Raw genomic sequence first — 10,505 nt, forward strand, 5'->3', positions numbered from 1 at the left:
CACCCCCCCCCCCCCCCCCCCCCCCCAAGAGGGTAAGTCAGCAGACGACAGCAGGGTACCAGGGGCAGCACCAGCTGCTGCTCTGCCCATGTCACCTCTGCCGCAGGCTTTAGGTGTTTTTACAGCATAAATACCAGCCCCACACCAAACACGGAGTGCCTACAGACCCACTGCTCACCTGGACTAGCAGCCATCCTTGCAAGAAAGGTGCTTAGTGTCAGGATCCATCCAGGCTGATCTCTTACCCCAGTCCTGGGAGGGAGCAGGAGGTCTTTGGCAGCATCCTGAGTTCCCTAAGGACTTGAGCTCCCAGAGGGGACCAGGCATGATGCTGCAGCACCTACACACAGTGCCCAGCCATGGGGTGCTCTCCCCCAAACTAATTTAAGGGCCTCTCCTCTACCGAGCTGGGTTTTAAGAGCTGCTGTGGCTTTGCTTCCTGAGGTAAAACTCACAGGATTTGCTAACGAGGGTCCTGGGTTGACCCAGGCAGTTATAACCATCCTCAGGTGAGAAGCCTGATTGCTCATGGAGGGTGCGATGGGCTCTGATGTGGGCACGGGGCAGAGCCCCGCTGCATCCCGGGCCCACAGGTGCTGTGGCTGTAACTGACTGCTCCCCCATCCCCAGCTCCTGCGCTTGTTCATATGGAGCACGTGGATATATATGACCGCCCTTCAGCATATAGAAAATACTTTACACAATAAGAGCCCAGCTTTAACAAGTGTTAATGAGTCCTGGTTGTAAAAGCTGGCAACAAAACTTACCTGGTGTTTCTGACTCATTAAGTACAAATGAGAAGTCTTCATCCGTTGCCCTGATGTGGCAGACTGTGGGGCCTCCTTGGCAAAATACAGGGGGGAAAAGCCATTTGGGGGAAGAAGGAAGCCGTGCCTGGGGACAGTCTCGCACCTACCGCCACGCCAGCCCCCCCCCGCCCCGCCATGCCAAGGGGAAGCAAGCACAGAGCATGCGAAACAAAATTTCCTCTTTCTGGAGCTTTTTTTAGCATCCTGCTGGTTTTTACCTAGCATGTTTGGCTGAACTTTGCAATGTTACTGCTCGGGATTTCCAAAGCGCCGTTTCTCACACTGCTGTGTTTTTACCCCGGCTCCGGGGGCGGCTGCTCCTGCAGGGGAGTTTCTGGGTGCCCTGGGTGAGCACCCTCGCCTCTCCCCGGTTTTCGCTGGGCTGTCCGGCACCCCTCGTGCTGGGGGGCTGCAGCCCCGGGGAGAGGCTAAAGGTGCTGCAGGCGCATCCCTGCCCTGGGGCAGGAGGGAGCAGGGGACGGTGCTGCCGGAAAGTTGCTGTGCAGTGGGGACGGGGAGATGCGGGCACCGGGAGGACAGGAGGGAAAGTGCTAGTGTGCACGTGTGTGTGCACTGGGCTGTGAACAGACAGATGGGCTGGGACCGCTCCGTGTTCATCCCTTGGAGTGTCTCACGGCCCAGTGATGGAGGTAGGGTGGATTTACCCACCCGGGAATGCATCCAGAGGAAAGGGAGAGTGATTCTGCTCCCTGACTGGGTGACAGGAGCCCCTGGGCAAGAGATGAGAGGAAAGACAAGCTTATTTGGAAAAAAAATAAAAAACAACTTAAAACTCAGTGGAAGGAAGAGCTGGGTGATGCGGGTTTAGGGCTTTATCTTGCAAACACCCCATAGATGCTCCCCAGCCAGTCGTAGCCCTGCCCGAGCAGTGTCCGCAGGAGCGGTGCCGGCTGGGCACAGGTACCTCTGCAGGAGCAGGACACCTGTATGGGCAGCGAGCGATGGCACCGCAAAGTCACCCGAGCTCCTCGCTGCTGCTGCTTCAGAGCAAACTTCAGGCAAGAAGTTGAGACACTCTGGGTGAAAAAAGTGCAAATCAACACAAGGCAAAGCTGGGCAGCTCCTCACGAGCCACCCTCGCTCTGCCGGGCCCGCTGCCCACGTCCCAGGGAACAGTGCTGGTATTGGGAAAACCAAGAGGAATGGAGGAGCTCTCATAGAATCATAGAATTGTCTAGGTTGGAAGAGACCCTTGGGATCATCGAGTCCAACCATCTACCCTACTCTACAAAGTTCTCCCCTACACCATATCCCCCAACACCACATCTAAACGGCTCTTAAACACATCCAGGGATGGTGACTCAACCAGCTCCCTGGGCAGCCCATTCCAATGCCCAACCACTCTTTCTGTGACAAATTCTTTCCTAATGTTCAGTCTAAATCTACCCTGTTGGAGCTTGAAGCCATTCCCTCTCTGGGAATGGCTCTCTGGGAGTGAGAGGATGCACCCGGTCACTGGTGCCCTGGTCCTGCTGCCTGGGCACAGCCCAGGGACATACAACACCGCTGTTGTGCTCAGACACCCTGGTAGGACCAGGACCTGGACGGGAAGCCCGGACACATCATGCTGAGGAGTTTGCTGTAACAGTAAAGACGGGCACGTCTTCACAAGGCCTCAGCATTGCCATGGAATACCTACATGAAAGAGAGCATCCCTCCCATCCTCTATAAGCGCCAGTCCCCACTAAGCAGCTTTGGATGCTTTCCCAGAACAGCCCGCTCTGCCCGTACCTATAGTCAGCACTTTTTCAAGCCCAGCAAGGCAATTTCCAACCACCTGGCCAACTGTTCTGGCTCGATCCCAGTACAGAGGAGAAGGGAGGAACCCACCCAAAGCGAGTGCCACTGGCAGGACTCCCCAGAGCGGTTAACCAGCTGCCGCGGGTGAGCCCCAAGAAACCCCAGGGCATGACAGGTACTGTCAGAAACCAGCTACATCCACAACCCCCTCTCAGTTACTTGTGCCAGTCAAGCTCCAGCAAACGGAAACCAAAGCCTTCGGCCCAAGTTACCCACTAGTGACAGACAAAACCTAAAGTGTATGTGAGCACCGATTAGTTTTCCTGCATGACAAAGAGATTACTCACATTTCTAGAGTTGGTCATGCAAGTTTGTGCATTGGACATTGGGTGGAGAATTAATAAAAGAATTGGAAAGTCTTTGAACAGAAGGTTAATTAACTCTACAGCTTATTAATCGTAGCTTCTGAAGTTTAACGGGATTATTTTACAAGCCCTTTTGCTCAACTGGTTATGTGAGATGCTGGTTCCCTGCAAGAAAGGAAGACATCTCAGTCTCGTTACTCAATGGTATGCAAGAGCAACTACACAAATAGACACAGAAAAGCTGTCCCATCCCACACACCCCCCCCCATCCCCATTTCCTTTTGTAGATTTTTAGTTTCCACCCAAAGCAACTTCAAAGTTTCAGCACAGTCACACTGGCAAGTGCTGAACATCGGCTTCATTAAGAAATGTTCACGTTTTAATGCCTATACCTCAAAGCACAGGAAAAAACATCAGGGGTTGCAGCAGGATATAATTTTGCCTTTGTAAATCTGCCTCTGGCATCTTGGTTGGTACCTACAAACTTTTCCCACTTGGATCTGTAAGTTAATTCTTCATGCTGAAGCAAAAGCCAAACCTGAGAGATTTTGGGCAGAGATCTGAATTTTCTCTGTATTTATCAGATCTGGGATTGTTTTTCTTTTTTTTTTTTTTTTTGTCTGACAGATTCAAGTAATATTAGCTGCTTACCATGCAAACAATTTTAAAATAAAGTCCACCTACAGTCATCTCAGTGACGATATCTGGTATTTCCAACAGCCACAGCAGTCACGTGCTCAAGGTGGGTAAGAGAAAGGCTTAGGAAAAGCAGTTGTGAGAAAGTAAAATTTAATATAATGCCAGCAGTTCTTCAGAAAAAACTGTGAGCAACTTGTCCCCGCTTGCATACAAATATATTTTATATTCTATTTTATATTTTATATTCTATTTATGAAAGATAAATGAAAAAGTTGACCCCAGTTTGGTGAAAGCCACTGACTTGGGACTTCCACTTTGTGCCGCAGTGGCTGCACCGGTGGAAAATATTAATTTCTCAGGCGCGTGTGTCAGGCTCATTTACATAAGGAGCAGATTTCGTTCTGTCATTTTCTCGGCTGTCTATAGCTGTGGTGCGGGTGGGAAGTTTCTCAAGGGCTTTCCTGGGAAGACCAGGGGAGCGTTAAACTCATGAGCACCATGCGAGGCGAGAGCATCTCTCTGCCCACAGCGGGGCAGCGAGGAGGGATGCAGGGACAGTGCTTACCAGAGCATCTCTGCGCTGGCCACGCGTTCGGGCACGGGGAGACTGACGCAACCAGAGGCAAAGGGAGCTTCAGATGGAAAAGACGCAGCTGCAGAAATCTGGCAGCAAGTTAAATACACCCTGTGACTGGGGGTGATTTCTGCTTGGTACAGAACTGCAGGCTGGTTTGTAGCAGCAACTAAACGCATCTTCTGTTTTTCTTTCTATATCTAAAACCATCTCAGTGGTTTTGCACCTCCCTTCACTGGGCGAGGTATGGTGCTTGCTAGGCGGGAGGAGAGCTGACCACCACTGGTGCCACTAGCAATAGGTTTCTGCTAGAGAGATGCTCCTACCGCTTTTGCAAGCTTTTCTGTACCTTTTGCTTTTTAAGACCTGTGTCTCCCCGCAGAGTTATAACTGCACCTCTCTGTCTTTCAGCCACGTCGGTTTCCAAACTCCGGTGTTGAGAGAAGTGGCTAAAATGCCACCTGAAAGGTGACAGAGGTGCAGCTCCGGTGACGAACTGTCAACTGCTTCGGCACACAACAATGCATTTCTAGGTGTGAAAGCCTTCCCTGTCAATCCTACGAGCCACTAGAGTAAGGTCTGGTAACTTCTGACAAAGAGCATGAGCAAAGCACATAAGCAGGACTTCAATTAACTCACACACCCCATAACAAATCTCCTCCCCATAGTGGACACGATGATCTGGTAACCAAAGCCTCACACACGGACGCCAGGGCTGAACCTTTTTATTTAAGCACCAACAACCTGAGGACAACCTGGCTGCAGGACACGAGTGAGGAACATGATATCATGCCGGGGCTGAGCACGGATCTGGAGCACAACCATGATGAACAGTTCGACCTGCACTGAAACAGACCTCAGGCCCTACTATGCGATTACGTACACTTTCATCCTGATCCCTGGACTAATAGGAAACACGTTAGCTTTGTGGGTCTTTTACGGGTATATGAAAGAGACTAAAAGGGCCGTAATATTTATGATCAATTTAGCCATTGCCGACTTATCGCAGGTTTTGTCCTTGCCCCTGAGGATTTTCTACTACTTGACCAGGACGTGGCAATTTGGAAGTGGTCTCTGCATGCTTTGCTTCTACCTGAAGTACGTGAATATGTACGCAAGCATCTACTTCTTGGTCTGCATCAGCGTAAGACGATATTTGTTTCTTATGCACCCATTCAAATTCAGTGACTGCAAACGCATCTGTGATGTGTATATCAGCATCGTTGGGTGGGTCGTGGTCTGCGTTGGCTGTTTGCCTTTCCTGCTTCTCAGACTTCACAACAATGATAATAACACCACGTGTTTTGTGGATCTCCCCGTACAGGATGTTGGCCTTCCCACCTCCATTGCAATGGTGACGATAGGTGAATTGGTGGGGTTCGTAACACCCCTACTTATCATCTTGTATTGCTCGTGGAAGACTATCTTATCACTAAAAGAAAAAAATTCAGCTTCACATGACCTTGGAGAGAAAAAAAAGGCTTTAAAGATGATTCTCACCTGTGCTTTGGTATTTCTGATTTGCTTTGCACCTTATCATATCAGCTTTCCACTAGATTTCTTCGTCAAAACCAACAAGATTAAAAACGGGTGCGTCCAGAAGGTGATCTCGGTGTTTCACGTTGTAGCTTTGTGCCTTGCCAGCTTGAACTCCTGCGTGGACCCAATCATCTACTACTTTACTACAGAGGAATTCAGGAGACGCCTTTCCAGGCAGGATTTGCAAGAGAGCATTCAGCTCGACAGCTTCAGTTACGTGAGGAAGCACTCCAGAGACGTGCTCAGGGAGGACACCGTGTACTGCTAGTGCTGGCCTTCCAGGTTGCCAGGACTTCAAACGTTCACTATATTTTGGGGTTTGGTGCAATTTTTTTCCCCCAGGGCACTGAGAGCAATGACTGAGACAAGCTGCTTCTGATTTCAGTGAGGGTTGGAGAAAAACAAACAAAAACCCCAACCTGACTGAAAATATGTTGATTTAATACTTTGGTTGCAAATTTTCTCTGAGTACAAATAACACCGTGTAATTCCCACAGGCCCTATTTCTAAGCTGGGCAGCCAGGAGCAGGTAGCTTTGGCAGTAGGAGGAGGATGCGGACCCTTGGCAAGAGATGATGCTGTGTTCCGTTGTCACTGGTGGAGCCATTATCCGGCCTTGTCCTGGTCACACACCCAAACTTCAGTAAGAGGCACCGAAGATTTTGGAGTCTTGCTATACAGAAAGAATTTGATCTTAAAAATTAGTAGGTGACACAGACTTATATTTTTCTGAAGCAGAAGACAATCCAGGAGTGACTCATTTCTATGGAGAGTGCCCATAGCCTGCCTCAAACCATGCTGACCACGGAGCAAGGAGCGTAAGGTGGCCCCAAAGGACTTGCTATTTAAATAGTTAACCAAGCCTCCATTTTGGGGTGTAGCAAATGACATACCCCCAAATCACAAAGTCACTGAAGCATCCAGACACTATTTTTCTGCCATCAGTTCCCATTTCTGGCTCTAAAGCCACAGGGTTTGAAGCCTTGGATAAGCTTTAACCACAGGGCTGTGCTTTGAGGGTATTCGTTCAGGCTAGACATCCATTTCAGGTCCTCTTTTCACCAAAAATGGCGCAAAATATTTCCCTTTCACTTATAACTGACCCTGTGCCATCACATCCACTCTTCATTAATAGCAGCGTCATTAAAACCCAGTCAGAGGAACCAAACCTTTCTGAAGTTCACTCTAATGGGAACTAAACTCACTATATGCAGAGTCAAAGGTGCCACCCAACAGGCTATGAGAGATTTTTAAAAGGCTCAAATGCAGATGCATTTTTAATAATTTCTTTAAAATCAAGCAACAGAAGCTTTGAGCTGGACTGGTATTTCATTCGCACCTTCTTGCAAAAGTTACTTTTCTGCGAACATTTGAAATGTTACATTTTGAAATGTGAACATACTGTGATGATATTAGGTTTTATTTAATGCAAATACTGTTTTATAGATTTAATTTATAAAAGAAATATATATTTTGTAGAAAAATGATGTGAATCCCTGAGAGCGTTGGAACAGAGAAAGACTTTTTTTTCTTTTAAAAAACCCTTCTATATAATAAAACAAAACGCCACCACCTCATCCCTACAGCAGTCTGAGCCAGTGTGTCTGTACCTGAGTGTCCGCTGAGTAAGCACTGCTAATTCATGGAAACCATGAAGCACACTGTACGTTGTTCACAGCAACAGAAAATATTTATTTTTTTATTTCCTGTTGTATATAATAAAAAAAAAAATCCTTTAAAAAAAAAACCCCTCTTGGCCCACTTTCCCCTCTGTAACTACCTGCATCGCCAATACACACTTACATGGGCCAGCACTTGGACCGCCGATGCCTCTCGAGCACCTGCAGAACAGTTTAGATACCTTTTCAAAATTATTTCAACCTCTTTCTTGCACTGGGGAGAACAGCAAAACTCTGGCTTGCAAAGGGACAAAACACACTGCTGCACACAGCAGCAGCTCATCTGCTCCCCACGAGAGGTTTACCAAGACGACATGAATTCCTCTAGCTGAAGGTCAGCACCGGCACAAGCCCATCACCGTCCTTTCTGGCCACTGTTCCCCATCCCCGGCCGTGTGGGAGGGGAGCAGGATGGCCCCGTACAACCCCCGAGAGCTACTTTTAGCTTCTGAGGGGAAAAGATGTTACACAAAGTGGTGTCAGAAGTTCAGAGATTGTTCAATGATAAAAACCTCAATAAGCTTAAGTTTCCCCCCCCCCAGAAAATACCGTGGGTGCAACACGAGCCGTTTCCCCCGCTGCCATAGCGATGTGGTTTATTCACATTAGTATTAACGGTCTCTTTTTACAGGAAGTCTGGTGTAATAGTCGCGGTAGCTCACATGCGCCAAATTTGGGAGACACCTGCCTCCCTCCCCCTGCCGCAGCAACTCTGCTCCAGGTGGGATGCGCTTGGGACATGCTCTCCAGTGCAGAGGTCTCACAAGCTACAGACATCTGGAGAATCAAGATATTATTTAGGTCAACAGAAAGTATATTTTCACACCCTGTTGATGGCTCAGGATTCATGATAGCAGCCCATGGGCTCGAGCCCTGAAGCAATCGCACACCAGCAGAGAGATGCTCTGCTGCATTTCTGCCACCCAAGAAAGCCTCAAGCGGGGATGACGCACAGGAGGTTTGGAGAAGGCAAGTAATGCCCTGTAGCAGGCAGGAGCAATTCCCACTTGATCACTTTTCTGTACAGCTTCAAGCTCTGCACCAGGAAAAATCCTATCTTCACCTGGATGCTGCTCAGCTCTGGCTGCAGGTCTCCACTAGCCTGTTCAAAGCTGCAGAAGCTGATATTCCCACAGAAATCTTTTCTCCAGAAAGCCTTTTGAGTAATAAATGTGGTCTGCAGCACTGGACTGGGAATCTGAATGAGAATGTAACTGAGAGCAAAAAACCACCCCAAAACATTCCCTTTATTCTGCATGAAGTATTCCCTCTGGTTGCTCAAGAAGCATCTCTTCCCTGAGAGGGTTGTTATTGCCGAGAAGCAAAGCACTGAGTTCTCGTCCAACACCCTTGCCAGGCAGACTTTGTGCTGAAGTGACAAGTGACTTTTTGACACAAACAGAGTTAGGTTTAATTTGTGCTAGGCCAAAAGAAAAAGTATTGTGGCAGCAGTACAGACCCAGGGAAAGTCTCAGGGGATGCTTGGGGACCTTAAACCGTTCAGAAGCAGCACCAAGATTTTTTGGGAAGCCTTATTCATGCATGAAACAAGGCGAATGAGGATGACACAGTTTTGGGTGGAAGTAAAGCTCTCAGTGTGTTTCTGAAGGCCGCACATCGCAGCCCCCCTGTTTCCATCGACTCCCACACAGCCCTGTGCCTCCGAACCCACGTGCTGCGGAAAGTGCAGGCGCCGCCTGCAGCAGCTGCAGGCGATTTCATCACACCTCAGGCGCCGCTTCTTACAGCTTCCTTTGTCATTGTCATCATGAGAAGAGACATGACGGGGGTTGGTTTTTTTGTTTTTTGGTTTTTTTTTCTTTTTTTCCCCACATTGAGACTTGAAGCTACTTGCAGGCGACGGTTGCTGTGGAAGTGGGAGCGCACGCCTGTCCCTCTTCCCGTTCCCCTCTTTACACCTTCGCAAGATGGTTGCCTTGAGGTCAATCAGAGCCCGTCGAAGCGGCTCACTCACTGCTGATGGTGGGCTTGGGGAGAGCGCTGGAACGCCGGCTGTGGGCAGCAGTCCTGCCCGGGCACAGCCGTCCCCAACCGCTGGTGAGGGGCTTCCTGCAGCTGCGCTGAAAACATTGTTCTCCAGAGCCATGAAAAGCTCTTTTCCAACCTGCTTGACCAACATACGCCCGAACCAAACGATCCCTTAAGTCCAGTGGCAATGAATTCCCTCTTTCAGTTATACGTACGTTGCTCGGAAACATACTGCTGTTGCTTTGAGCCGGCCACCTGACAACATCTTTCGGTGTTCCTTCCTCTTGCACCACGAGCGGCCAGTTCCCTTTTCACCTCCTCTGCACTACTCGTGCCTCGGCGGAGGTGAGGTCTCACCCACGCTCGGGACCCCCAGCCACCTCCCGGCTGGGAGCAGGGCCACATGCCAGTGGCCACGGCATGGGGCCTCCAACATTCCCAATGTTCTCTTCATCTCTTCTGACATCACCGGCCATCGCCCAGGAGCTATCCACATAACTCAAAAGATCTCCTTTCTTCATGAAAAGTGCTGATTTATGGCTCCTCTTACCTAAGCACAGTTTTTGTTCCCCCATACACGTCTTTGCTTTTATCAGCACTAGATTTTATCTGCTATTTTGTCATCTGGTTTCTCAATGTCCTGAGCAGACTCCCCATTTCTCTGTAGCTGGTGTTAGATATTCCTGCTCTGGTTAAGGCTGCACCAGCAGCAAACTTTGACACTTTTTACTTCAGTGTTTACTTCCTTTTTCACTTTGCTGTTTGAGGCTAAAAAAAAAAGAGTCATAGAATCATAGAATGGCCTAGGTTGGAAGGGACCTTGAAGATCATCCAGTTCCAACCCCGCTGCCATGGGCAGGGACACCTCCCACTAGACCAGGCTGCTCAAAGCCCCATCCAACCCGGCCTTGAACACCTCCAGGTGTTCAGTACCATCCCCAGCATCACAAAAACAGCTCGTTGGCCATAAAGGCACACAGAGCATCAAACACAGCACTGCTGGACACCACTCCTCAAACCTGAATAACTTAAAGAAAGCCCAAAACCACAGCGAGTGACCCAGATACAAGGCAACCCCATCCAGTAGAAAGACCAAAAAAAAAAAAAAAAAAAAAAAAAAAAAAAAATTTTTACAGAGTGGGTTTTAAAA

At 48.9% G+C, this 10,505-nt stretch overlaps 1 protein-coding gene across 1 annotated transcript; it reads left to right on the top strand.

The window, feature by feature from the left end:
- The first annotated feature begins 4,971 nt into the window (after window positions 1-4,971).
- GPR174 (G protein-coupled receptor 174) lies at window positions 4,972-5,955 on the top strand. Its single transcript, XM_009881768.1, has one exon. The coding sequence runs from the start codon at window positions 4,972-4,974 to the stop codon at window positions 5,953-5,955; it is 984 nt and encodes a 327-aa protein (XP_009880070.1).
- The last annotated feature ends 4,550 nt before the right edge of the window (window positions 5,956-10,505 follow it).

This window comes from Charadrius vociferus, unplaced genomic scaffold, assembly GCF_000708025.1.
Source record: "Charadrius vociferus isolate BGI_N301 unplaced genomic scaffold, ASM70802v2 scaffold472, whole genome shotgun sequence".
Lineage (NCBI taxonomy): Eukaryota > Metazoa > Chordata > Aves > Charadriiformes > Charadriidae > Charadrius > Charadrius vociferus.

Coding starts and splice junctions, on each gene's coding strand:
- GPR174 (XM_009881768.1), top strand. CDS start 4,972: ATGATGAACAGTTCGACCTGCACTGAAACAGACCTCAGGCCCTACTAT.